Source organism: Geospiza fortis, unplaced genomic scaffold, assembly GCF_000277835.1.
Source record: "Geospiza fortis unplaced genomic scaffold, GeoFor_1.0 scaffold10, whole genome shotgun sequence".
Lineage (NCBI taxonomy): Eukaryota > Metazoa > Chordata > Aves > Passeriformes > Thraupidae > Geospiza > Geospiza fortis.
Genome location: NW_005054326.1, coordinates 186,992 through 209,832, shown reverse-complemented (window position 1 = coordinate 209,832; position 22,841 = coordinate 186,992). Strand labels below are relative to the sequence as shown.

General features: G+C 49.5%; 2 protein-coding genes across 2 annotated transcripts in view; one reads left to right on the top strand and one right to left on the bottom strand.

Annotated features, from left to right (window-relative positions):
* CACNA2D4 (calcium voltage-gated channel auxiliary subunit alpha2delta 4) overlaps nucleotides 1-22,841 on the bottom strand; it is a 116,313-nt gene that overhangs the window by 18,232 nt on the left and 75,240 nt on the right. The window contains exons 28-30 of the mRNA XM_031057045.1: nucleotides 4,909-4,970; nucleotides 1,355-1,399; nucleotides 365-427 (exon numbers count right to left, since the gene is read on the bottom strand). Coding sequence (XP_030912905.1) covers nucleotides 365-427; nucleotides 1,355-1,399; nucleotides 4,909-4,970 — 170 coding nt within the window. The remainder of the gene's footprint in view (nucleotides 1-364; nucleotides 428-1,354; nucleotides 1,400-4,908; nucleotides 4,971-22,841) is intronic.
* Nucleotides 9,004-22,841, top strand: part of LRTM2 (leucine rich repeats and transmembrane domains 2) — a 22,594-nt gene continuing 8,756 nt past the window's right edge. The window contains exons 1-2 of the mRNA XM_031057046.1: nucleotides 9,004-9,272; nucleotides 21,208-21,369. Of these exons, the coding sequence (XP_030912906.1) occupies nucleotides 21,303-21,369 (67 nt within the window). The 5' untranslated portion in view covers nucleotides 9,004-9,272; nucleotides 21,208-21,302. The remainder of the gene's footprint in view (nucleotides 9,273-21,207; nucleotides 21,370-22,841) is intronic.

Below are 22,841 nucleotides of genomic sequence, written 5' to 3'. Positions count from 1 at the left end.
CACATCAGTTCCCTCCTCCGCTTCCCTTCCCTTCCCTTCCCTTCCCTTCCCTTCCCTTCCCTTCCCTTCCCTTCCCTTCCCTCAGATCATCTTTCAATAGCATCTGTGCCAAGGGAACAGTCTAATTTCCTTTCTTCTGATCAAAAGATATTTTGACTAGTTCCTTCCTTATCGCTGCAAACTCCTTCCTCACCTAGGATGTGCTGTCACTCTGCTGGGAGTCTTCCCCCTCACTGTGCAGCTTAATTTAATTACACCCAGCCACCCTTATTACACAATTCAACTTCATTTGTTTTAACCAGCTCTGGTGGGTTATTCAGGAACAAGCAAACCCCACTCTCCTCCTTCTCTTATGCTCTCTTACCTCTTCAGGTATTTTGGAAACAAGTATAAAGCCATTGTTGTCAATGAGGAAACAATTCAGAATCTGCAGAAATGGAAGAGGAGCAATATTAAAGATGGCTTTTATGGCTTTTCCCCTGTTTGTGTTCAGGATGGAGCAGTGTGGGTTTGTGATGATGCCAACAGCCTTGGCATTTCCATGCCAAGCCCCACAGCTCAGCTACCATGAATTTTACACAATTCTTTTCCCTCTCTGCCTCCATTTTGAGGTATTGAGTCCCTGAGCTGTGACAGAGATTGTCTCTAGCTGGGGCTCTGTGCAGGCCTAGCAGGCTGTGAGCCACACTTAAGGCAAGGCATCCTCCAGGAAGAGACAGGATATCTGTAGTGCTCTTCTCTTTAGTATAGGGGGTCTAATACTTTCCATCTTCAGATGTCAGAGTTTTATAACCACTCACAAAATAACCCTCTCCCCACCACTGAGTATCAGTGCTGATCTACTTTTATTTTGCAAAGCAGGAAAGAGAGGCACAGAGTTTAGATGAAAACCCTTTCCTGCAACCTGCAGGGAAAACTAGGAAGCAGAGAAAATCCTACATGAACATACAACAAAAAAATCTCTGGTGATCTCACTTTTCAGGGCAGAGGAGCTCCTGTCTCACATATTCCTGATACCAAGGCTGAACCAGTGGCCTAAACACAAAGAGAGTGTCCAGCATGCATGTCACGCTGCCAGCCACTTTTTTTTGGGAAGATCTGGGATGCCAGGGAGACACATTTGAAGGAGATGGACCTTCACTGTCTGGAATCCCAATGTCTCTGCCCTGGCCCAGCTGGGGGGAAGACCTAAACTGCAGATTTGTCTCATTACTATGAGATCCTGCCCCCCAGCTGTGCAGTCTCTTGTGAGGAGACAACAGGCACTGCCTTTTTTGGGGAGACAGAGATCTCCACAGAACAGGTGGTCAATCACACCCACCACAGGTACAGAGAAGAAACTGAGGCAACTTACATCATCCTGACAGCTGAGTGGACAGGCACCATCAAAGCCACTGCACTGCAAAGGGAAAGCAGAGAATTAACCACGGTGTGAAGGAAACTTCCCAGTCTGACCATGCAGCAGCTGCTCTGGCAGTCACTCCCCCACCACCAGAGGCTTTCACTGCTGGGACTGAGGCAGCAGCAGCAGCTACAGTGACCCCACAGGTCTCTGACTCCCCATACACCCCACACTCACACAGCCAGACAAGTTTTCCTTACTTGTTCAACTCCAGGTTTCCCATAGCAGGGTCTCAGACATCAGAACCTTAAAGCAATTTATTAATGGTGCAGTAACACAGAAAGAGCTCAAGCCTGTGCCTCTGGGGAGGGGCCCCAAACAAAGGAAACTGAGCTTTTATACCCTCATAGCCCATGTGGGGGGCCCATCTGGGGTCATCCTGCTGGGACATCTGTTCCTGCTGTGTCTCCAGGTGGCCAGACACCTGGCTGTCCCACATGTCCCCGTGGTGCCCTTTGCTGTGCAAAGGGTCAGTGCCAGGTCACAGCCTCTTGCCTGGGGCTCCCAGAGCTCAACCTGCAGCTGCAGCCGGAGCCACCTGCACTGAGTGCATCCCTCAGCACATGGCATGAGCTCATCTTACTGTCTCCCCCTTGGGACTGCTGGGCTAAAGGTTTGCAGAACAGCATCCCAGACAGCTCTGCAATTCAGCTGCCATTTCCACCAGGACAAGCTTGGCAGCACCCCCAGGTCAGCCACTCCAGCTCCCCACCTCTACCAACAACATCCCCTCTCCTGAGGGCTCAGATCCTGCACCTGTCTCCCTGACATGTGCCCAGCAGGACCTGTGCACTCCAAGCACAGGAGGCACTTGTAAAGAAAGGGCAAAAGCAAAGGTTATTGTGCACCAGGGAGAAACCAGCATGCATTTCAGCATCTGTTAGTATCTGGACTAAGAACATAGCATGGTATTTTAGATCAGGGTTCTTCTCATGCAGGGATTTTTTTGTTGTTGTTGCTGTTGGTTTCTTTATTCTCCAGACAGCTAATGATAAAATAGGATGTGAATGGTGCACATGTAGCCCAAGGCAGCATCCACTTCTTTCTTTTAGAATTTCTGCGTAGTGGACTTGACATGTGTTTCACAACGCTGAACTGGGTGGGCACATGAGGGGTTAAGCGGTGACTAACAAAGCCCTTCAGGTGCTTATTGATTTCATAATTGTTCAGAGTTTGCTGTGGCTGCATGTGTCTGTCTCTTTGTGTTATTTTTCAATTCTATTTTCTCCACTAGCAGAGGGAAGAAAGCTGACACAGTGTTGCCTTTTCTGTGCATGGAGTCCCCTTCCTGCCAGAGGTTTTCTGGGGTCGGGGGAGGACACTGACATAGCACATAGCCTGTCTGCTCTCAGCCAGATACCCACTATTTTCTCAAAACCCTCAGACATAAAATCCAACCACCTTTCTGGGTGATTCTCAGTAACAAGAGGTAAATTGACCATTCCAGACCACAACAAGACTGTAACTTTCAGTTAGAATTTGTTTCTCCCCTTTGAGTTTTGCAGAACAAAACCAGTTTTCTGTCCCTCTGTTCAATTTAGAGGAGGTTTGGAGATGCCCGAGTTTGTTTCAAGTCCCACAGCTTTGCAATATCACATGCTCACACTCTGAATCCAGCTGGCTTTTTGAGACTCTAGGGATGATGGTTTTAAAAAAAAAATTCCTTTATCCACAGTTGCAAGCACCATCTCACCCCTGCCTCACCACAAAGCAACACATGGTTGTTTTATTTCCCTGGATGTATTCCTAGAGGTCACCTTGTGCTTCACCCTGGCAGGTTCTCTCCTTTGGTCAGCAGAGAAACATGGTCACAACAAACCACAGTTATGGCCTTGGGGGATAACAAATTCAGAGCCCAGGGTTCAGATATCAGCACAGAAACCCAGGTGAACCACAGTGGTTTTCCACAAGAAGGGCTTGTGTCTCACACGTGTTCCTCAGCAGTGTGAGGGCTGAGTCTCACTGCCACTGCACTTGCAGACCTGGAGAAGTTCCAGCAGTGCCTGGTGCTGGGCTGGCCATGCAGCAGCAGCAGCACAGCCAGGACCCTGCTCTGAGAGCACTGGCAGCTTGCAGGGAGCCCCTGAGAGGGGGCAGAGCTGAGCCTGTGCTCCCTGGTTTCTCTGAGATCACACCTGCTGCTCCCTCCTCAGAGACCAGCCCACCTCACAGCATCCTCCTGCTGTTGGTCAGGTCTCTGTGACCCAGAGCATTCTAAGCTTTGCCAAAGACACTTAATTACTGTGAAGACAAACACAGCCTGTGACAGGTTTGGACCCTCTCCAGAGGCTACAGACAAGGGACAGTGCCTATGATACGCTGGCACACAAATGACACAATTAGGAAGCCTAGCCAGGCATGCCAGGATGCCTCCCTGTCCCCAGCTTTTGTCCACTTACATCAGTGTCATTGGGCTGGGAGGCACAGCGTGGACATCCAGAGCAGCACAGCATCAGTGAGGCAGGAGAGAGAGAGACAGAAAACAAAATCTGTTAGCCATTCCTCTGTCCAATGGTGCTCACATGCTAGGAAAGCACATGGAGCCTTTTTTCACACCAGCACCTACCAGGGCCACAGCTCACAGCCACTTGGCACACAGGCCTCCTTCACCTGCTTTCATAAGGCCTCCCAGCTTCACTTAACACCCATGAGGGCTTGTTTGTGTGAGAGCTGCCTGGCTATGGCCCTGAGCAGGGTGTTTAAAATGAAGCTCTCTGTTGCTGTTTCAGGATCGCTCATGTGCTTTGCAGAAATCTTTTTAGCTCAGGTTAGGTTTATGTGATCCCCACCTGCGAGGATGCTCCTGCCCTCCTACCTTCTCTGTCATCCCTGTCTGATGACAGTTCCCTCTCCTGACAGCAGAGAGCTGCTTCTGCTGTGTGCTGCTACAGTCCTGTCATGCTTACCCCTCCAGCACACCCCCCTGAAAGCAAAGCTGGGAAGAAAGCCCCTGGGTGATGAGGGAAAGGTGTTTCATTTGTCTTGCTCCCCAGACCAAGGGAGTTATTTTAATTATTCCGCTTTCTTCAGTCCAGAAGAGTATCTAATATTAGGACAACATCAAAAGCTTATCCCTGGAGCAAATAATTTTTATTTTGGCAAGCTGGTAGCGTTTTGTTATCATTATCAAGATGATAAGAGAAGGCAGTAGATTTTTTTTTCTGCGCGCCCAAAATTGCAGATTTCCATGAGTCTTCTGAAAGGCTGAATGAGCACAAGCATATTTCTACAATTAAATGTGTCACATGCAGCACAGCTAATGCCAGGCCAGGATGCTGACACTGTCACCACAGCATCTGCAGAACAGACACTCGGCTCACACAGCATTAGTGCTGTCAAAGGATTACAGAAATGTGTGACTTCAAACTAATCTACTTCATAAATCTCTTAATATGAATTCCACAAAAGCCCTCATTAAAATGCCATCATATGTGATGTAACATAGCATTGACCTTGCTGACAAAGAGCACTAAATTGTGTCTCTGCATGATTGCTGATGCTCTTACCTGTTGCATGGCCATCCAAAACTTGCGTTGCAGCAAATCCAGCTTTATTTGCACACCCACAGCTGCAGGGAACAAAAAAAAAAGAGGGGAAGATCAAAAGAGAAGCATTAAAGACAAATAAAAGTTGGGAAGAGTAAATATTTGCCCAAGGTGATGGGATGGAAATCACAACTGCAACCTGCCTCCAAGTGTGAATGGTAAGCGCTGAGTCAGACTGCCAAGTGAGAGTCAGAGGTTTAACAAGGGAGAGGAAAAGGGGACACTGACCGTACCAAGGTACTGAGATTTCCTTCACACTAAACAGGGAACAACAAACAGATCAACAACAACCAACAACACCACCAAAAAAAAAAAAAAAAAAAAAGAAATCCCCCAAACGCCCTCCCAGGGTTGCATGAGCTTTTGCCTTTGTCTTTTTACGGATGTTTGTGATCGCCCCAGCCTCAACTCTTATACCACACAGCATCAATCAGAAATAAAGTAGGCCAGTGAGGAAGGGATTAATTTGAAAACCCACCTGTCTCAAGGGGGAACCACAGAGATTTAGGTTTTTCCTAAGCCACTACAAAAGCACAGAATAATGAATGCCACTTGACAGGAAGTCGATTATGAATAGTGATTTGTTACCTGGTCCCAGCCTAGTGCACGGTGGGCTAAGCAGAACTCTATGTGTATGTGTGTTTCTTAATGAAGTGTGTCCTAATTTCCTGGCTTAATTTCCCTTCTATTCCTAGCATCATGCTCCTGAATTAAGGCATAGTTGCAGAGGAGAAGGAAGGGTGCAGGGTCTCCCTGACAAGACAAGCTGGCTGTCCCTGGGTAGGCTGCCTACAAGCACACACAATAACCAGTGCAGTCGTGCACAGCCTGGCGTGGTGATGGGGAACAACTGGGCTGTGTGTCAACTAGTTGAATCCAAGAGCTCTGGAGGAATTACAGCCTCAAGCAGGACCTTGAAATAGAATATAAAGTGCAAGTGAGGGAGAAAAAGTAATACAGGGAGGAAGATCTGGGGCCTTTTTCACAACCACCAATATCAGGAGGATGAAGTATTGCTGTTTCTACAGATTTCCTCTGAATTAAAAGGAGCTTCAAAGGGGGAACAGATCCTTTAAATGTGAATCATGCCGTGTGGGTGCTTTTAAGCTAACAGTATGATCTGATGCTCTAATTCAAATGGGTCTGAATTAAAACTGGAGTATGCAATGGTATATTTTCTTGCCTCATGTACAGAGACCCTAGCACCTGGCATCAGCTCTGTGTTTTATACCAGCGTCCTTGTCACATTCCTACTGCTGGTACATCTTACAAATCCCATGTATCAGAGGCACATTTCTCATCCAGCTCTCCCTGCTGTAAACTGAATCTGACTGCCTGTCTGTGGGGGAAAGGAATGATTCTGTAGAGCTGCACTGCCCTAAGCCTCGCAGAGCACAAACCAGACAGGACAAAGAATGCAAACAAAGGAGGAAGGACAGGGCTGAGTCTGGCCTGGGTGAAGATTGCCCAGCTTCAGCGAGGCTGTGGCAGGCATGGTTTGGCTTGGTGCCCTGCTGACAAACCGACACGCCATGACAGCAGGCGAGCGGTGCTGTTGCTGCTGAGTCCCATGAGGCCCACGCACCCAATTTGGTACGTAGCTTTAAATAAATCCATCCTTTCAAACCAGCTCAAGAAAGAGTCCTTCCCCTTATCACAGCAGATCACATCAATGGGACTGAGTATTACCCAGGACATACAGTTTTCATGAGACTTGAAGAGGAGTCGATACCCACATAACTAACCTTGCAAAGCAGACTTACTCAGTGGCTCATGTTTTTGCCACTGGGAACACTTGGCCTCAAATTGTTCTTCAGAGAGGTTTAGTCCCTGGTTGTAAATCCCTGCTTCTGCTCAGGAGGCATAAGCAGCACATACCCAGCCTGGACAGAGCTGCCTGCAACATGATGCAGAAGAAAACCTGTGGGGTCAGACTGGTGGCCAGTGGCAGGGACAGAAAGTGGCAGCTGCTGGCAAGAACTGTGAGAAACTTTCACACATTTGGGTGACCTGAGTAAGACATAGGAGCTGAGGAGAAGCAGGCCACAATGAACCCCCCTTCAGTGCTAGTAACAGTCGTCTCTGTGTCTTCACACTGTTGGTGAGGTCAAGGAGAAAGGAGGAAAGCAGTGATCCAGTCTGAGATAAGGATGTTGCTATAGCTCAAGTGAGAGGGGAAAAAACTGGAATAAAGAACAACTGATTGTTAATGAGTCTTTTTGCTCTGGTGGCAAAGGGTACACTGCATCAGAAGGAAGATCTGACGTCCATGAAATGACGAGTGGCTGCTGCAGAGTCCCCAGAGACACCATGGCTAACAGTTTTATTCCTACTCACATGCACTGTGCCACTGCAGCAGGCCAGCAATGCAATAAAGCAGTGCTGAACACCTGGCACAGGTAGGCATCACCGTGCTGACATGGTACCCAGAGCTGGGCACCACTTGCCACTCCCCACCCTGCCTGCAAAGCCATGGCTGCAGCTCCTGGGCTTTCCCTGGAGCTGTGCACTGCTGTCACCGTGGAGAGAAGAGCCTTCCCCTCCACCTGTTCATCCCTGTGCTGAGCATGCCTGCTTCATTAGCTCATCCTCTGCTTGCCCCTCTTTCTGTCTGCAGTCTCTTGCTCCTCTCTTTGATTATCCATATGTTGTTCACATAAGGAGCTCTCCCCAAGATTTAATTCTTGGGCCTGCTGCACAATAAAAAGGCATAACAAAGTCTCAAGACTGCATCCTGCAGAGTGCTTACCAAGGTTTACCTTGCCATTCACAACCTGTTTTCATGGTAGCTGGTCCAATGGTTACATAAAACCTGTGATTCAACAGGAAGGTACCAGAACAGCAGAACAGCCATGCCTGTACCATCCATTTGCATTTTCTAGTCCCTATTTCTGAAATATTCTTATTTTCCCTCTTGAGTTAGTAACTTGAAATTTTACTTGAGTCCTCTAAAAATTTCACTTCAAAAGATAACTTCAAGACTCATTAAAATGAACAAAAAGCCAAAGTAGGCCTGTTTTATGATACTGGACCTCATAGAAGGGGCAGTTTAAGTAGATCAACAAAACAGTAATTCTTGCAAATGCGAGCTACTGACATCCTCATCAATATTGAGAAAGGCAAGATAGGGAGCTGATTTTCTGGGGAAAGGCTACAGGGGCCCATGGGAGAGCACAGAGGAAATCCCAATGGTGGTAGTGGGCTGGATTTGGCTGCTTACTGCATCCCTGTACCAGCAGGTGATGTCAGGGAGGGCAGGGAATGCCTGTCACTGATGAATGTCAGCACCTGACGCATGCACCTGTGGCTGAACACACCCTCTGCTGCACCCAAAGTTCACGGGAACAAACTGTGGATCTTTCACCCATTCCCCTTGTCCCAGCTACCCCCTAACAGCACCCCTCAAGTTTTCCCTGAATCCCTAAGGAAACAGACACAGGGCTGTGCTGCCCACGGCGGGCACCTCTCGGATGTCTCCCTGTTGGATGCACTGCCTCCCCACCACCGTCTCTGGAGCACTGGAAGGGGGGTGGGAAGGAGGTGCCTTTCTCCCAAGCCCACCGGGTTCTCCCCTGCTGTGTCCCCATCGCTCCTTGCTCCTATATAAAAGCCAGGGCTCGTCCCTTTTCATCCTGATGCCTTTCTCTGTGTGTTTATTGTCATCAGCTGTAGCAGGGGAGAGATGGAGGGAGGGGAGGAACTGTTCAGCTCGGTGCTTTCCCTTGTAACCTGTGCCTGACCAATCTACCACCTCAGGGGCTGTGGGGAGCTCCTCCCGCCCTGGCATCTCCTCAGCCCTCCTCGAGCCCCTCGGCTCCTGGCACCCGAAGAGGGATGGCAGCAAGGGCGGGATGAGGGAGAGACAGGGACTGACAGCAACTGCCCTTTCTCCAGGATGCACCGAGAGGAATGAAAACCTCCCGAGCTCCTTCCTCTGGGTGTTTGGGAGCAGATCCTGCCTGCCTGGCGGGGTGACTCCTCTGCACTGTCTGCGCGCGTTCCTGTGCGTGTGCTGCTGCCATCGCAGATGTACCCCCAGCTGTCACTTCACCGCGCACAGTCGCTCCCTCTCCCGCCTCTCTCTCTCTTTCTCTCTCCCCCTATTTATTATTTACGGAGGATTACAGTCCCTTTCCCACGCTGTCATCTCGCTGTGCGGCTCCCCTGCCCTCCACGCGAGGCCAGCGGCTGGCTAGGGAGGGCTCCTGCCAGCTAGGGTCCACAACAGCGGCACTTTCTGCTGGATTTGCTTTGGGATTGTACCGGGTTCAGACAGCCGGGAGAGCTGCCATTCTCACAGCAGGGTCCATTCCAGCCTGAGAGAGGTAAGTAAAGCCGTTTCCCTTTTGAATTTTCCCCCATCCCCGGCTAAGCGAGGCGAGTGGGGCTGCCCCCGGGCAGCGGCTTCTCCGGGGAGGGGGCGGCAGGCTGGGCAGCACTGCGCGCCGGGCGGCTCAGCCCAGCGCAAAGGCTCCCTTGTGCCAGACCCACGGACAGAGGAACGGCAAACCTGCTGCAGAGCTTGTTCCTACTGCTTCCAGCCCAGTCTCAGTGCAGGCAGCCGGCAGCAACTTCTCCCAGCTGAGAACAGCACCGGCAGTTTTCCGTGCACCGCAGGCGGCTCCGGTGCGGCTCGGAGGCTGAGAACTCGGAGCTGGGGTCACCCCGTACCTGGTGAGCCCTGACTTTTCTCGGCTCCCCGGGGCTCTCACAGTGGTCAGCATGAGAAGTGCCACTCTCCTGACTTGTGATGGCTTTGCTGGCTATCATTTTGGACTCAGTAAGAACACCCTAAAATGGAGAAGTATGGACCCAAATCGAAGAGGTTCAGCACTCAGTGCACAGCTTTAGGAATGGGGGGGTGTATGTGGATAAGTGTGTGGGGGTGTGTGCTCATGGACATGACCACAGGACATGAAGTGAAGGATGCCAAATCACAAGTAGAGTCAAAAATAAGTCCCGAGTTGCTTTCAGCATCTCTGCAGGCTGAGCCTGTGATTTCTGAACTTTTGGGTGGAAGGCAAAGCACTGAGGGGGGTGGGTGAAACAGAGCAAAGAGAAGCTTCACAGCCTTTTCCAGCTCCTACTGGGAGGAAAGGGTGACAATGAGGTCCCAAACGAGCCGAGGCAAAGCACACTGTGGACAGGAGCATATATATGTAAGTGTTAGCCTGTCAGTGTGTCTGTGTGTTTGTGTGCATACATACACATGCACAGACACGTGCACACACACACATCCCACACAGGGCATTCTGCCCCCTCCTTCTCCCTCTGCCTGACCAGTTTATTACTGTCCCTGCATCTCCTGCTAATTAAGAGCGACATGTTAAACTGGAGCTCTCCTCATTTGGGGAGAGAGGGTGTTTGAAGCTGTTGCTCCAAGCAGGTCATGCCCAAGCTGGGCCCCAGGCCCACCACGTGGACTGTCAGGTAACCTGAATGTGCCACATCCAGCACAGCCCTGATGGGAATGGCAGTGGGCACGATACAGCGCTGCTCTGCTGCGAGAGTCTGACCTGCCACTCAAGGGTGGAGAGAGAAATTCAGATCTCATTTGGGGAAGGACCAGAGCTGCTGCTATTGCAGGAGAAGGAAACCCTTAAAAGACAGGGGAACCCTTAAACACAGACAGCGACTTGTCCCAGAGCAGAGGACCTTCCTAGCAGTGAGGAGAAGGGAGCCTTTCCAGAACTGCAGACCATTTTTCTTCTGAGCTTTGTGGCTCAAATCTGTGGGGGGGGGAGGGCAGGGGTGGATTTTCCTCTAACTGCTGTGGGCAAACAACATTTGCAAGGGAATTATTCCACATGAGCGCAAGGCTTGCGGGAGTTGTCTCCCTGTCAGACATCAGTGCTGCCTCTGTTAGTGCATCCTGTCCACTTGGAGGAATTATGGTAAACCCTGAGCAAAGGGGCTGCTTGCAAAGAGAAAGGGAGGAAGCCTTCTTATGTAATTTTTATACCAGATCATAGCTTTACCCTTTCCTCCAGCAAAGTGAATGTCACATACTAACAAGGTGCACTCTCAGCTCAGACATCTTTAAGAGTCACTCCAGCTTCCTGCCCTTCCTCTGGCTTTTTTTTTTCAAGCCTGATGCAGAAAGGATTTTCTAGGCTTTTCTGCACCACAGAAGCCTGATGAAGGCAGAGCTGTGTGTCCGTAGGGCCGGCAGGGTCAGCACAGGGCCACAAGGATACCTGGACAGAAGCATTCAGGGAGGAACAGAGCCTGGAACAGGATGGGGAGAGGCTTGAGCCTGTGGGAGGGCATTTCTGGGTAGTTCTTCCGTGACTTTTGCCTGTTGCTGAGTCAAAAGACAGAGCAGGCAGTTTCCTTCACTTGCCATGTTTGGTTACAAGCAGCTGCTTACACTGCTTGACAACTGTCCCAGTCCTGGGTGGCTCAAACCATAGCTCAGATGACCATACTGGGATGCTCCGGCCAGCTGGGTAGTGCCTCAGCATGCTGCACCATGACACACACTCAGTTCTCCCTGGAAAGAAGCAGGAGTGGGAGTTCTGGGATGTTCCTCCTGCTGCAGGGAAATACCTTGTCACACATACCCTGTTCCTGCTGTGGCTCTACCAAAATGCTGGCTCACAAAAAAGCTTTCTGTGATTGAGGGGATGATAACAGCAAGAAGATGTGCATTTTTTTTCTATAAACTAGTTCAATTCCAGACTCAAGACAGGGAAGAAAAAGTTGCTTCATCTGTGAGGGGCTGGATTACGTGAAATATATTATTAATATTTCAAAAACAAGCAGTTGAAAGTTAGAAAATACTGGTACTGGAGGCAGCATGCCACTGCACTGGGTTACAGTCCTGACTGTAGGATCACACACTATTTTCATGATCTGCTTCATTCAGGGTACTTGGCAACATGGTGCTCAAGGAGTGAAGCAGGGGGCTCTTTTTTTTTTTTTTTTTGGTACTGCAAAATGTGTGTCTCTTTTATTTGTTTACTGCCTGCCAAGCAAGCCCTGCAGGCAATACATCACTATTCATTGTGTTGTGCTGTTCTGAAGATGTTAGCAGCTACAGTTGCCTTGTTGCTGATGATAGAGAATTTATGCTCCTGATGAGGCAACAGAGAATGGCGGTTTTCCTGGTTTTGAAGGGAAAAGAGACTTCCCCTTTTAGCCACACAGGGAAGGAGCAGCAGGTGCAGGACAAGGGCCTGGGACCTCTTGGCTATTGAGTCCTTGAGATTGTACCAGTTTGCTGGCTAAGCTGCCAGCATTTTGGAAAACAGCTGTGAGTGTTCAGCAGTTCTGCAAAATGGCCCCTAGGGTCTCGTGTTGGGCACCCGCAAAATTAGGAATGTACAGACTGTGGCCTCCTGCCAAAACTGTGGTTTAATATTTAATTCTGACCATATAAAACCAGCCTTATTTATTACAACATCCTCATTGTTTGCTTGAGTATCATGTGTCCTTTGCATTGAGTATGGGACAGGGTCCTGTGAAAAAAAAGAAATAGAGCTTGTTTGGGTGAGCATAGGCAGTGCTGTGCTGCATCCATGCAAGTGGCTGAATGAAGGCTGGGCAAATATAAGCTCACATTTAAGTCCTTGGCTTTGCAAGCCTATTTTATGATACGGCAATTTTCTTTTTCTTTTAATGAAAATAACCATTTCCTCGTTATATTTTTATGAATGGGAATACAAGAGACTGTCTATGCCCTGCATAAATACCCCACACCCATCATATGAAGGACTGAGACTTAAATTTACAGCAAAGCCACACAAGTCAGAATTTCTTGACTGACTGCAAGAAAAGCCTGTCAGTTTTTCTTGGAAGTCACGCCCTGCTACCATGCTCCTCCTCACTTCAAGGAGGCTGGGAAGATTCCTTCCCCATGAACCATGCTCTCACACAAGGGATAAAAAAGCAAGACCTCACCCTGAGTCTGGAGATGAGCTGTTCAAGGCAACTGGGCTTGGCACTCATCTCTTGGGCTGCCTTTCCCCTCCTGGTGAGACTCCCTAGTGCCAGCACTGCCCAAAGTGACTTTGCTGTGAGGTACCTGTGTGGGGCAGAGGGGCTGAAGGTGGGCCCTGCTCTCCACACCACTTCTAGTGATTTTGATGGGATGTGACTTTGCCATAAAGGTATCTTTTCTGTGGCTGCAAACCCCACAGAAAACTAAAGTCACATCTAATTTGCAGACCTTCCTCAGCCTCGGCAAGCTCTGCAGCATGAGGCTGTGATCTGTGTGCTAACCCAGATGCATCCAAAGATCCTGGCTGGAGCTCTGGGTTGTGAGAGCTGTCACCATGTCTTGTTGAGCTATGGGCAATGTTCCCAGCTTGTAAAAAGCATAGATGTGTCCCAGGGATCTCTTCCCACCCCATGGGAAGGCAGCAGCCCAGATCCCATGCAGTTTGTGTGGACTTTGCAGGGTTGCCCCTCTTGGATGCTCTGGGAAGATGATGGGGCAGCAGAACAGCTCCAGGCTCTTATAGGCAGCACCAACAACCTTGTGCCACAGGGGCAACCAAGTGAGGCAGATCTCTGCAAGTCACTAAGGCAGAAAAAGGTCTCCTTCAGAGTCCAGTACAAATGCATTGTGTGGGAATGATGAGAGGCAGCCTTTCCTTAGGAGGTTTGCCAGGAGCTATGTGCATGCTGGCTTGCTGATCCCCTTATGATAAGAGCTGAGAGGATTTTTACTGCCAGCATCTTGTGGTCTGCCCCACCACTGTGCAGGCATGGATGGTCCCTACCGCTCTGGACATGCCCAGGGCACAGCCTTGTCACACCTTAGTTAAGTTCTTCCATTTTTCCAGTGTTTTCTATTGCCTCTCTCCTCCTGCTCCAGCAGCCAAAGTGACAAGCCACTACCCTTGCAGCTCATTTTGGGAGCCTGGCACCCCGGGAAGCACAGCCAATGAGGGGAGTGAGGAAAAGGGGGAGCAGCCTTGGTGGCAGCAGTTCTTCACCATGCTGGCTTCTCCACCAGAAGAAAGAGTAACAAGAGTCAAGCATAAGGAAGGCCAGTGAGCTCAAGGACCCAGTGTACTTCAAAATGCAGGCAATGAAAAAAGCAAAACCAGTTTTTGGGCTAATGCAGAAATGATGGGAAACAAGCAAGTGTGGGGCATTTTGTGTGCAAGGGATCACCCAGGCTTGTAAAAGCTTGCCTCATTTTTGGAATGAGAAACCACAAGGAGAAAAGGCTCATGGCTGAAGTGCCTTGACCCCCATAAGATGTAACAGGGGTCTCTTGATATTGATCTGGAAGGCCCTTGATTTGGAAGTCTGGTCACGCTGTTCAACAGAAATCTGGCCTGCCTCTGTCCAGGGACAGAGCTCATATTGATTAAAAACTTACATTTTTCTATCTTGCTGCTAAATTGATGCAACTCCATCTACTACTCTGGTAGTGTAAATGTATCTCTTATCTCAGACAGGCTGGCACCTTCCCTCTTAAAGATCTGCTGCATCCTTTGACTCTAAGTAAGAGACCCAGGGAAGGTAGTGGGCCATGTTAAAATTTTTGACCCCTCAGAGAATCCTTCACAAATGTGGGCCCATACACACCTTCCTTCTTGAACGTCACCCAAATAAAAACAAGTAAGAGAATACTTTGGGATTCAGAGCACCATCCAGCCAAGAAGTGCAGAAAATACCTGTGAGCACAACAGTGATGGGAATGAGGACCACAGAACCAGGATCTCCCACCAAGCTGTCTTCTCTGCCTGCAACCTTTTCCTGGTTGTACCACCCACCCACAGCCCCAGGATAGGCTTGCCAGGAAGCAGGGAGCAGCATTTTAAATGCCAGTGAGCTGGAAGATGCTCGTGGGGTGTAGAGGGGGAACTGGGAGCAGAAGGGTGCCTCCCTCAGACCTGCAGCCCTTCTGTCAAGGGACTGAGCAAAAGGATTAAAGGCCTGAGCTACCACTTACCATGGGATTAACCCCTGCAGGAAATTAAAGTTGTAGGGATGGCTCTTCACTCCACAGCTGAGAGAATGAGAAAAACTGGGATCTGGATTAGAACTGGCAGGGCTGGTGACAAGCCACCACCCACAGCCAACTGTTCCCGGCTGGATCAGAAAATGTTATCTCAACCTTCATGTAGAACCCCCCTCCACATCTCACTTGGTTACCAATTTTTGCCAACAGTGTGAGAAGAACAAAAACATCACCCCGTGGCAAGAAAAAGAGGAGGAAACTGGGTAGTCAGCTCACGTGTCCCTCCTCTGAGCCCCTCTCCCACTCCCTCACCCGCTTCCCTTCTCAGCTGCCTCCGCTCTGCAGGGAGGAAACATGCACGTGGTCTGTCGCGTTCCCTAGGACTTGGAGAAGATGCTGGCACACACATGGCTGGATTTCTTCCTGTCAACTGCCCCCTCAGCTCTCCTCCTGCTGCTGCTCTGGGCCTCCTCCATATGCCACACTTTTCGCTGTGCTGGGACTTTCCTGTCACTCCTGGTTGGATATCCCGCTCTCTCCACCTGCTTCCACAGCTTCCCAAGGAATTCCACATCTCCACAGCAATCTGAGTCTTTCCCAGAAGTGCTACCCTCTCCATCTCCCCTTCCTCTGCTCTGTATTTCTCTGAGGATTTGCTGAGGCTTTATGCCCTTGGTTATTTCCAGCTCCTCCAGAATTTCCCAGTCTCATTACTGTGCATTGGTCAGGGAGGCTTGGGATGCGAATAGTGTTTTCTGCTTAAGTTATGGAATGAAGAATCAAGAAACTGGCTTCGCTCCTGTTTTTGCCACAGGCCTGTCAGGAAACTTTGGGAAAACCTGGCCAAAAATCTTTTATTCTGTGTAGCTTTGATAAGGCCTACAAATGCTCTCTGCAGGACAGGACAGCATTTACAACCCCAACTGCAAATGCTGCACTTGACAGCTTTGAAAATCCTCAGTGAGTGGGGAACTGATGTGGACTAATGATGAAGTATCAAAAGCAAGGCAGTTGAAATTTCAGCCAGCCAAAATCAGCAGCCAGTTTTACCTGCATCATAGTTAACCCTTCCATAAAATAGGGATAAAGTTGATCTTTCTTGGAGGCTTCTGGGGAGGAAACATTTTTTACCATCAACACATTTGCATTTCAGAGGTGCCTCCATTGCCAATCCAAAAATCTGAAGCTTTTTGACCTTTTCATATCACAAAGAGTGAGGTTTTTATTCACATCAGGCCAGGAATGTGGCAGAGTCCTTTACAAGTCCAAGTGGGTTTTACACTTTTTCTGCTTGCTTTCCAGCTTTCTGGATGAGGTGTTTTGCTCAGCTGTGATTGATCACTGCAAGTCAGAGGGCACCATTTCTTCTGCAGCTGGGTTTCTTGTATGAATTTAAAATGTGCTTTCCATTGATCGTGACAGCACAACACTAACAAATCTTGAACATATGTGTTAATACATCAGCAAGTGCTGCAAATAAAGCCCCCAGCTCCTCAGCTTGGAAGCTCACTGGAGCACTGACACACACTGGATGTTTCTACAGCTTTGCTGAGCTTCTCTGCCACCTCTGAGTGCTTTTGCATTCCAGAGAGACAACAAAGACGGGCTGCCACTGAGACAATGCCACCTCTTGGGATCAAATATCTGCACAACTAGCAGGTCTACTGGAGGACCTGAATGTGTGAGGTCTCCATGCCATCTAAAGCCACTTGTGGTGTGGCAGTCAGGCCACACAGATTATGTGTCTCTGCTGCCACTTGCCCCACCAAGGGCAGATGAAGGGAGATGCATAGAAAACGTGTTGGTCACTAAATGCTAGGGTACTGCTGTCCCTCTCCATTATGGGGTGATAGCAATAAAACATGGATCCTAAAAGCAACAAGGAAAGGGGAAGGAAAGAAGATAATCTCCTTAAAGCGTCCTCCGTGCCCTCCCTTATGCTGCTGCTTTTCTGATAAAGGCTAAAGCAATTCAGCATTGGAAAGGGGAAAGGGACTTTGCCATGAAGGAGAGTGTGGGGGAGGGAGGAAAGTCTGTGCGTACTTTCTGATAATTTATTGCTGGCATCTGTTGCAGTCTCTGCTACCTACCCTTCTGCAATATAGGTCACCCACATGCCCTGCCAGTGCTCATAAGCCAAAATGTTAGCGGAGTCTGATCCCCCAGCCATGATCCAAGGGTTAGTGCAAGGGACTTGGAGAGATAATCAGAGACAGAGGTTGCTGGGCTCTGTCTCTGACAGTGTCTCATCCCAGTGACACAGTCCCCTGTGTCTCTAGCCTCAGTGCTGTTGTCTGGAGAAGGGGATGGATTTATCCACCTACCCAGAGCAGAAGCACTACTGGCTCTTACCTCAGCCTTACTTCTGGGGGTCATTAAACACAAAATAACACCACCTGACAGCTACTGTAAGAGCCATTCATAGAGCACATGGCAAGCTTTGGATAGAAAGTGACACAGAACTGGGAAGAGTTACTAAGCCAGTGTTTGGATACAGCAAACTAAAACCCTCCCCACTCTTCTAGCATGCTCCTTGGGACCCTCCCCACAAAAGCTTTGGAGTGATACTGCAAACATGACTGGTGTCTGGGCACAGAGGAGCAGGAATAGTGCCTGCTGGAGTTCTCAGGCCCTGGCAAGTGCTGCGGAGTCATTACAATCCCCTCAGCATCCCCCAGTTCCCTGCTCAGTCTAATTAGGGGAATCCTCATTAGAGAGTCCTCTAGAGTCTGACAGCAGGCCAAATGTCCAAGTGGCACTTCAGCTCGGTGTATTTTTGGCCACTGGAGCCCATGGGCCAGAAACGGATGATTTCATTTTGGTGCTTTGAGCTGAAACTAAAAAAGTTGTCTTTTGCTGTCCTATTTGAAACAGTAATAGGAAAAGGCCATCACCAGCCCCACAGGCAACCCTGCTTTCTCAAGAATGTGCAAAGACATTCAGCTCCAAGCACATGGAAGAAAGCTCTGGCCTCTGTGCCCCATGGATAACAGGGCATTCAGCTGACATGTTGCTCTAGGGACAAGGAATCATCTAGAAAGCCCATGAGAAAGAGAAATGCCTGGTTTGTGGAGCCCTTGGGTGACTTCAGAGCATTCTAAGCTCCAGCAGTGCTGACCAGCCTTGAGCCCCCAAACCGAAGCAATGCCAGGCAAGCTCAGAACAGATGGCATGGTGCCTCTCTTGTTGAGTTGGAGACATACAGGGAGCACTCCTAGGCCTGGCAGAGTGCTGGCTGCTGGAAAACTCCCTGGCTGTCAGGCTGAAAGCAGCCAGACACATCTGGTGCTGCTTTGGAGAGGCTGGAGGTGTGGGCAGGTGCTATTTGCCCCAGGATTACACATTCCCAGTGCTGCACTGGCAGTGAGTGCAGTTGGCCCGGTGCTCTGCAGAGCAGAAGGCATCTCTTGGGCCACAAGAAAACTGCTAATTAAGTCAGAATTCAAGACAAGTCAGAGGAAACCTTTAAAAAAGAAACTCTTGAAAATCCTCTCTGCCTCCTTGCTCTCTCTTGACTGTGGAATATTAATCACTAAGGGTATAATGTTCTTATGGGCAGTAGATGCGTAGGAGAAACTGGGGTTTTTTTCTGGATCTTTGGAATTAAAATTTCTCTATGAACATACTTCTTCAAGATATAAATGCAGAAGCTCATTGACCCTCACCTTTCAGCGGCCAAGAACCTCTATGTATTCCAAATCTATTGCTCTGCCACCTGGGCATATGGCGTGCTTGGAGAAACAGGCAGCTTTGTGGAAGACATGGAGGTTAATAAATATGGGTTACAGAAGAGTCCCTGGAACATGTGCAAGCCCAGCTCCGTGCACACATTTGTAAATGTAAGCTAGGTTGGTGACTGTGCATTTGTACATGAAGGTAGCTGCTTTTAAGTCTTGGAAACACGTGTATGGGTGCACACAGGGTGGCTGCTATCTATGGAGTGGGGAGTGTGGCATATATGTGACATGCTTTAAAATAATCTTGGGTTTATCAAGGCCCCTCCATCTCAGTGCATGTTGCAGTGCAGGAGACTGACATTAAAGCCTGAACAGGTGTTAATCACTATGCACTGTAATAAATTCTAAACATAGGGAAAAGGCTTATTTATACATGGCTGCTCCTCCCACCCTGCACTCTCTGCTTGAGCCTTGGTGCTGCCTGAGGGCAAGAGGCGCCTGTGAGGTACCAGAAATGAGTGCAAGAGCTGGACTTGCCCTGCTGGAGCAGAAGGAGCCGGGGGTGGACCCTGACCCTGTCCCCATCCTCACGCTCGGTGTGCCAGCCCTGCCCTGCCCTCAGCCCCCACTGCTGCCTGGGGACAGCCTGGATGAATTGCACAGAGCACTGGGAGAGACACCAGTGCATGGCCTGAGTGGGGGCTGAGGGGACACCACAGAGGGAAACCGTGTCATAAAGCACCCAAGGAAGCTAGTTTTGTTTTTTGTTTTTTTTTTTAAATTGCTTAGCCCCCCTAATTGGAGCGAAGCCAGCTGATACAGATGGGGTGTTACAAAACAGAGCCAAAAGGCAAGAGCACAAGGAACAGAGCTATCTATAACCCTGACAAAGTTAGATGGAGTGAAGGTGGGGAAGAGGGAAAGGCAGAGCATGGCAGGCAGCAGCCCCTGATGCTGAGAGCAAGGACGTGATCATTTGGCAACGGGATTTGGAGCTGATCGACTGGCGCTATCCAGCAGGCAGATAAGGCTCTGTGGCTGTCAGCTTAACTCTGCCGTTTATTCCAGTGCTGGAGGGAGTTAAATAGAGCACACGGAAAGCTGCTGCTGGGGACTGAGAGTCAAGGAGGGAGAGGGAAGGAAGAGGCTGTAATTGGGCAGTGTCCGGGGACTCGGGTGGAAGTGGCTGCAGGCAGAACCCCTCCAGGTAAGTGCCTGCAGCTTTTCATTCTCCTTTTCCATATGGACAGGCAGGGACAGGAGACTTCAGGGATGGCATTTAGGATGGAGAGGTTTCTGTGGGGGAGGCTGGAAGTCTCTCGGTCAGGTCGAGCGCAAGCACCAAATGGGGACAGCTATTTGTTGCAGCTTCTCCTTCAGTGGGAACTGCAGAGAAAGGGCTCCAGCTCAGTTTGGGGAGTGGGGGGCTGCAGCAGATGAAGGTTGAATTGGTTTCTGTACTATGAGAGGTGTTTGGTGCATTGGCATTTAGGTAAATGATCTAAATAGCCTTGCAAATGTGCTAGTCTAGGTACTGAACCTGCTCGCAATTTTCATCAAGATGCTAATTTTAATATTTCCTGGTGGTTTACATTCCCATATAAAATAAATCAGTCTGGGAAGCTGGGGGAGGGTAGGCACCTGGCACATGTGTGGGGAGAGTGTCCTGGTGGCAGTGCAGCACCCAGCTAAAATAGCCACCCTGGATGTTGTCAGATCCCCTCAGAGGGGATGGAGGATGGCTTATTTCTGTATTCTGGTTGAAATGTGTCCATCTGTCTGCTGCTGTGACTGTGGGTGGCACGTCAGAGAGTACACAGGGGGACAGAAGGATTTGTGGTGTTTTCATTTTTCCTGCCTCCTTGTATCCAAAAGGGAAGCGGGAGGGAAGTTGAAACCTGTTGTCAGTCACTTACTGTCAGGGGAGAGTTTTATGGTCTTTGGGTTTCTAATTAGACTGAGGATTTTTCCTTCTACTAATTAAGATGCAATTCCTCTCTTTTCAACACTCCCACTCAGTCTCCCCCGCCTCAGGTCCTTCCTTATCCTTCTCCTCCGAGGCTCGCTCGCTCTTCAGCTCCTGCAGTTGCTGCAGTGGGAAACCCCGGAGCTGAAGCTGTGCTGCTCTAGCCACCACATCCATTTTACCTTAAAACAGACAGGAAGTGCTGGTAGGGAATACGGCACGGGGGGTGGGGGGACGGGTGTGGTGGAGGGGGGGAGGAGGAGCGGGGAGAGAAGCGGCTTGGCAGCCGCTGGTGCCCAGATCTCAGCGAGCCTGAGCCGTGCGTCAGGCAGAGGATGCACAGGTGGCACCAGCCTGCGTGGAGGCGACAGGAATGAGCCGGACTCTGCTGCCCTGCCAGGGTCACCTTAGCAATTCATCAGGTTAACCTTGAGCATGAAGCTAATGCATGAAGCTACCATGGCAGGCTATTCAAGCACAAACTTCTCTCTGGCACTTAGGTGAATCAGGTTTTATTTCTGCACCGCGAGGTTCAAAATGAATTAATGTTGTGCCTCTTGAAACACCCTCCATTTCTCCTCCAAAACAGAACTGATGCCTCAAAAGCAAAACACTAATTGGGGAGGGGAAAGGACAGCTCTGAGCTCAGCACCCAGGGAAGTGAATGTCATCTGCTCAGCTCTGCTTTCCCTCTACAGGACCTGGCAGGCAGGCTACAAGGTCATTCCCTCTCCCTGTGGGGCCGAGGGCCAGGCTGGCTGTTGGATGTGAAGACACGCTGGAGAAGAGCACGATGCTGCCTGCAAGTGCTGGCCACCGGTGGAGGAGCAGGTTCCTCATGAGGTGGCAGGAGGCTTGTCGTAAGTAATGCCTGCTCAGGTACCAACTACAGTATTCCAGTTTGTCAAGGGAATGGGAAGAAAATAGGTCACATCAGGGTTAAGAACAGGGGAGAGGGACAGCTAAGAATGGAGATGTTTGAACTAATTCCTGATTCCTTTAGAGGCCAGGCTAGCTGGGAGGGAGAGTGATATTCTAAAGCTGAAGATGGGCTTAAAGTGGGACAGCAAGTGATGATTGCTTCTGAATTCCAGTGGGCCTGGCAGGTGAGAAACAGCATGAAAGACACCATTGCACAAAGATCCACCCTGAACATTTCTCAAATCAGTATCCTATGAGCTGCAGGCTCCTCTCTGTGCTTGGGGTTTTACACAGGCTGCTGAGCAAAGCTCTTCACAGCAAAAGTCATAACAGATTTTAGAGGGAAATGCAGGATGTGAAGGCAGAATTCTCCTACTGGGCACTGCCACATGTAGTGAAAATCAAGGAGTAAATAAAGAAGCTCCCTTTCAAATTAAATTGTAAATGTTCAGCCTGTACATATTCCCAGTGGGCTGGGGCAGCTGCTACAGCACCCCTGAGTGCAGAGCAGGCACTGCTAGGGTGATGTGGGGCTTTGGGAATTTATCTGCATCTCAGAGAAGTATCTGGGGACCACAGCAGAGTAAAGGGGACCCTTGGAGAGTGTCCCTCACTACTGCATGTCCAGGCACCAAGCAGGTCTGTGGTTTCCTGTGCTCCAGTCCTCCTGGTCACATTTGGAGCTGCAGCTGTAAGAAGCTGGGGGAATTACTTCCTTCTCCAGAAAACAAACATCTTTGTAATCCATCCTCACAGACTAGACTGTCTAAATTATTTATAATGAACACTTCTGAGTCTTGACTTAATGTGATATACCTGGATCATCTTTCTACCACCTACTAGAGTCACCAAACACCCCACAAAGTAACTTGATCTTCCCTAAACACAAAACCACTTATTATCCATCCTTCTGTAAGGCTGGAAGACAGCTTCAAGTTTTGTCTATTGCTTCCCTGCCTCTCTTTCCTGTAGAGCTGCATCCTAACCAACGCAATGAATTCCCTGGCCTCAGCTCACATCCTCATGGATGTGAAATGAAAACGAGATCTCTTTTCTGTACGATTTTAGTAAAATATTTCCAAAAGCATACAGCAATATATGGGTAACAACAAGACATTTTTGGCATATCCTACATGGCTGCAGAAGCCTGGCATAAATCCACTTCCTGAACATAACCACAGCCAGCTGCCTGAGGCTGTTCCTGCCAGCCACTGCCAGCAAACACACTGGTGGAACCCCACAGCCACCCAGTCGGCGCCGCAGGCGGCCAGGCACTCTGAGAGATAAGCGCTGAGCAGAATGCCACCTGGATAGCATTACACATGGGCTGCTCTTGCCTTTCTTGGTGTGCAAAGCAGCTGTTATCTCATCATCACAGCTGCCAATCTATTATTAATACTGGGCTTTTGTT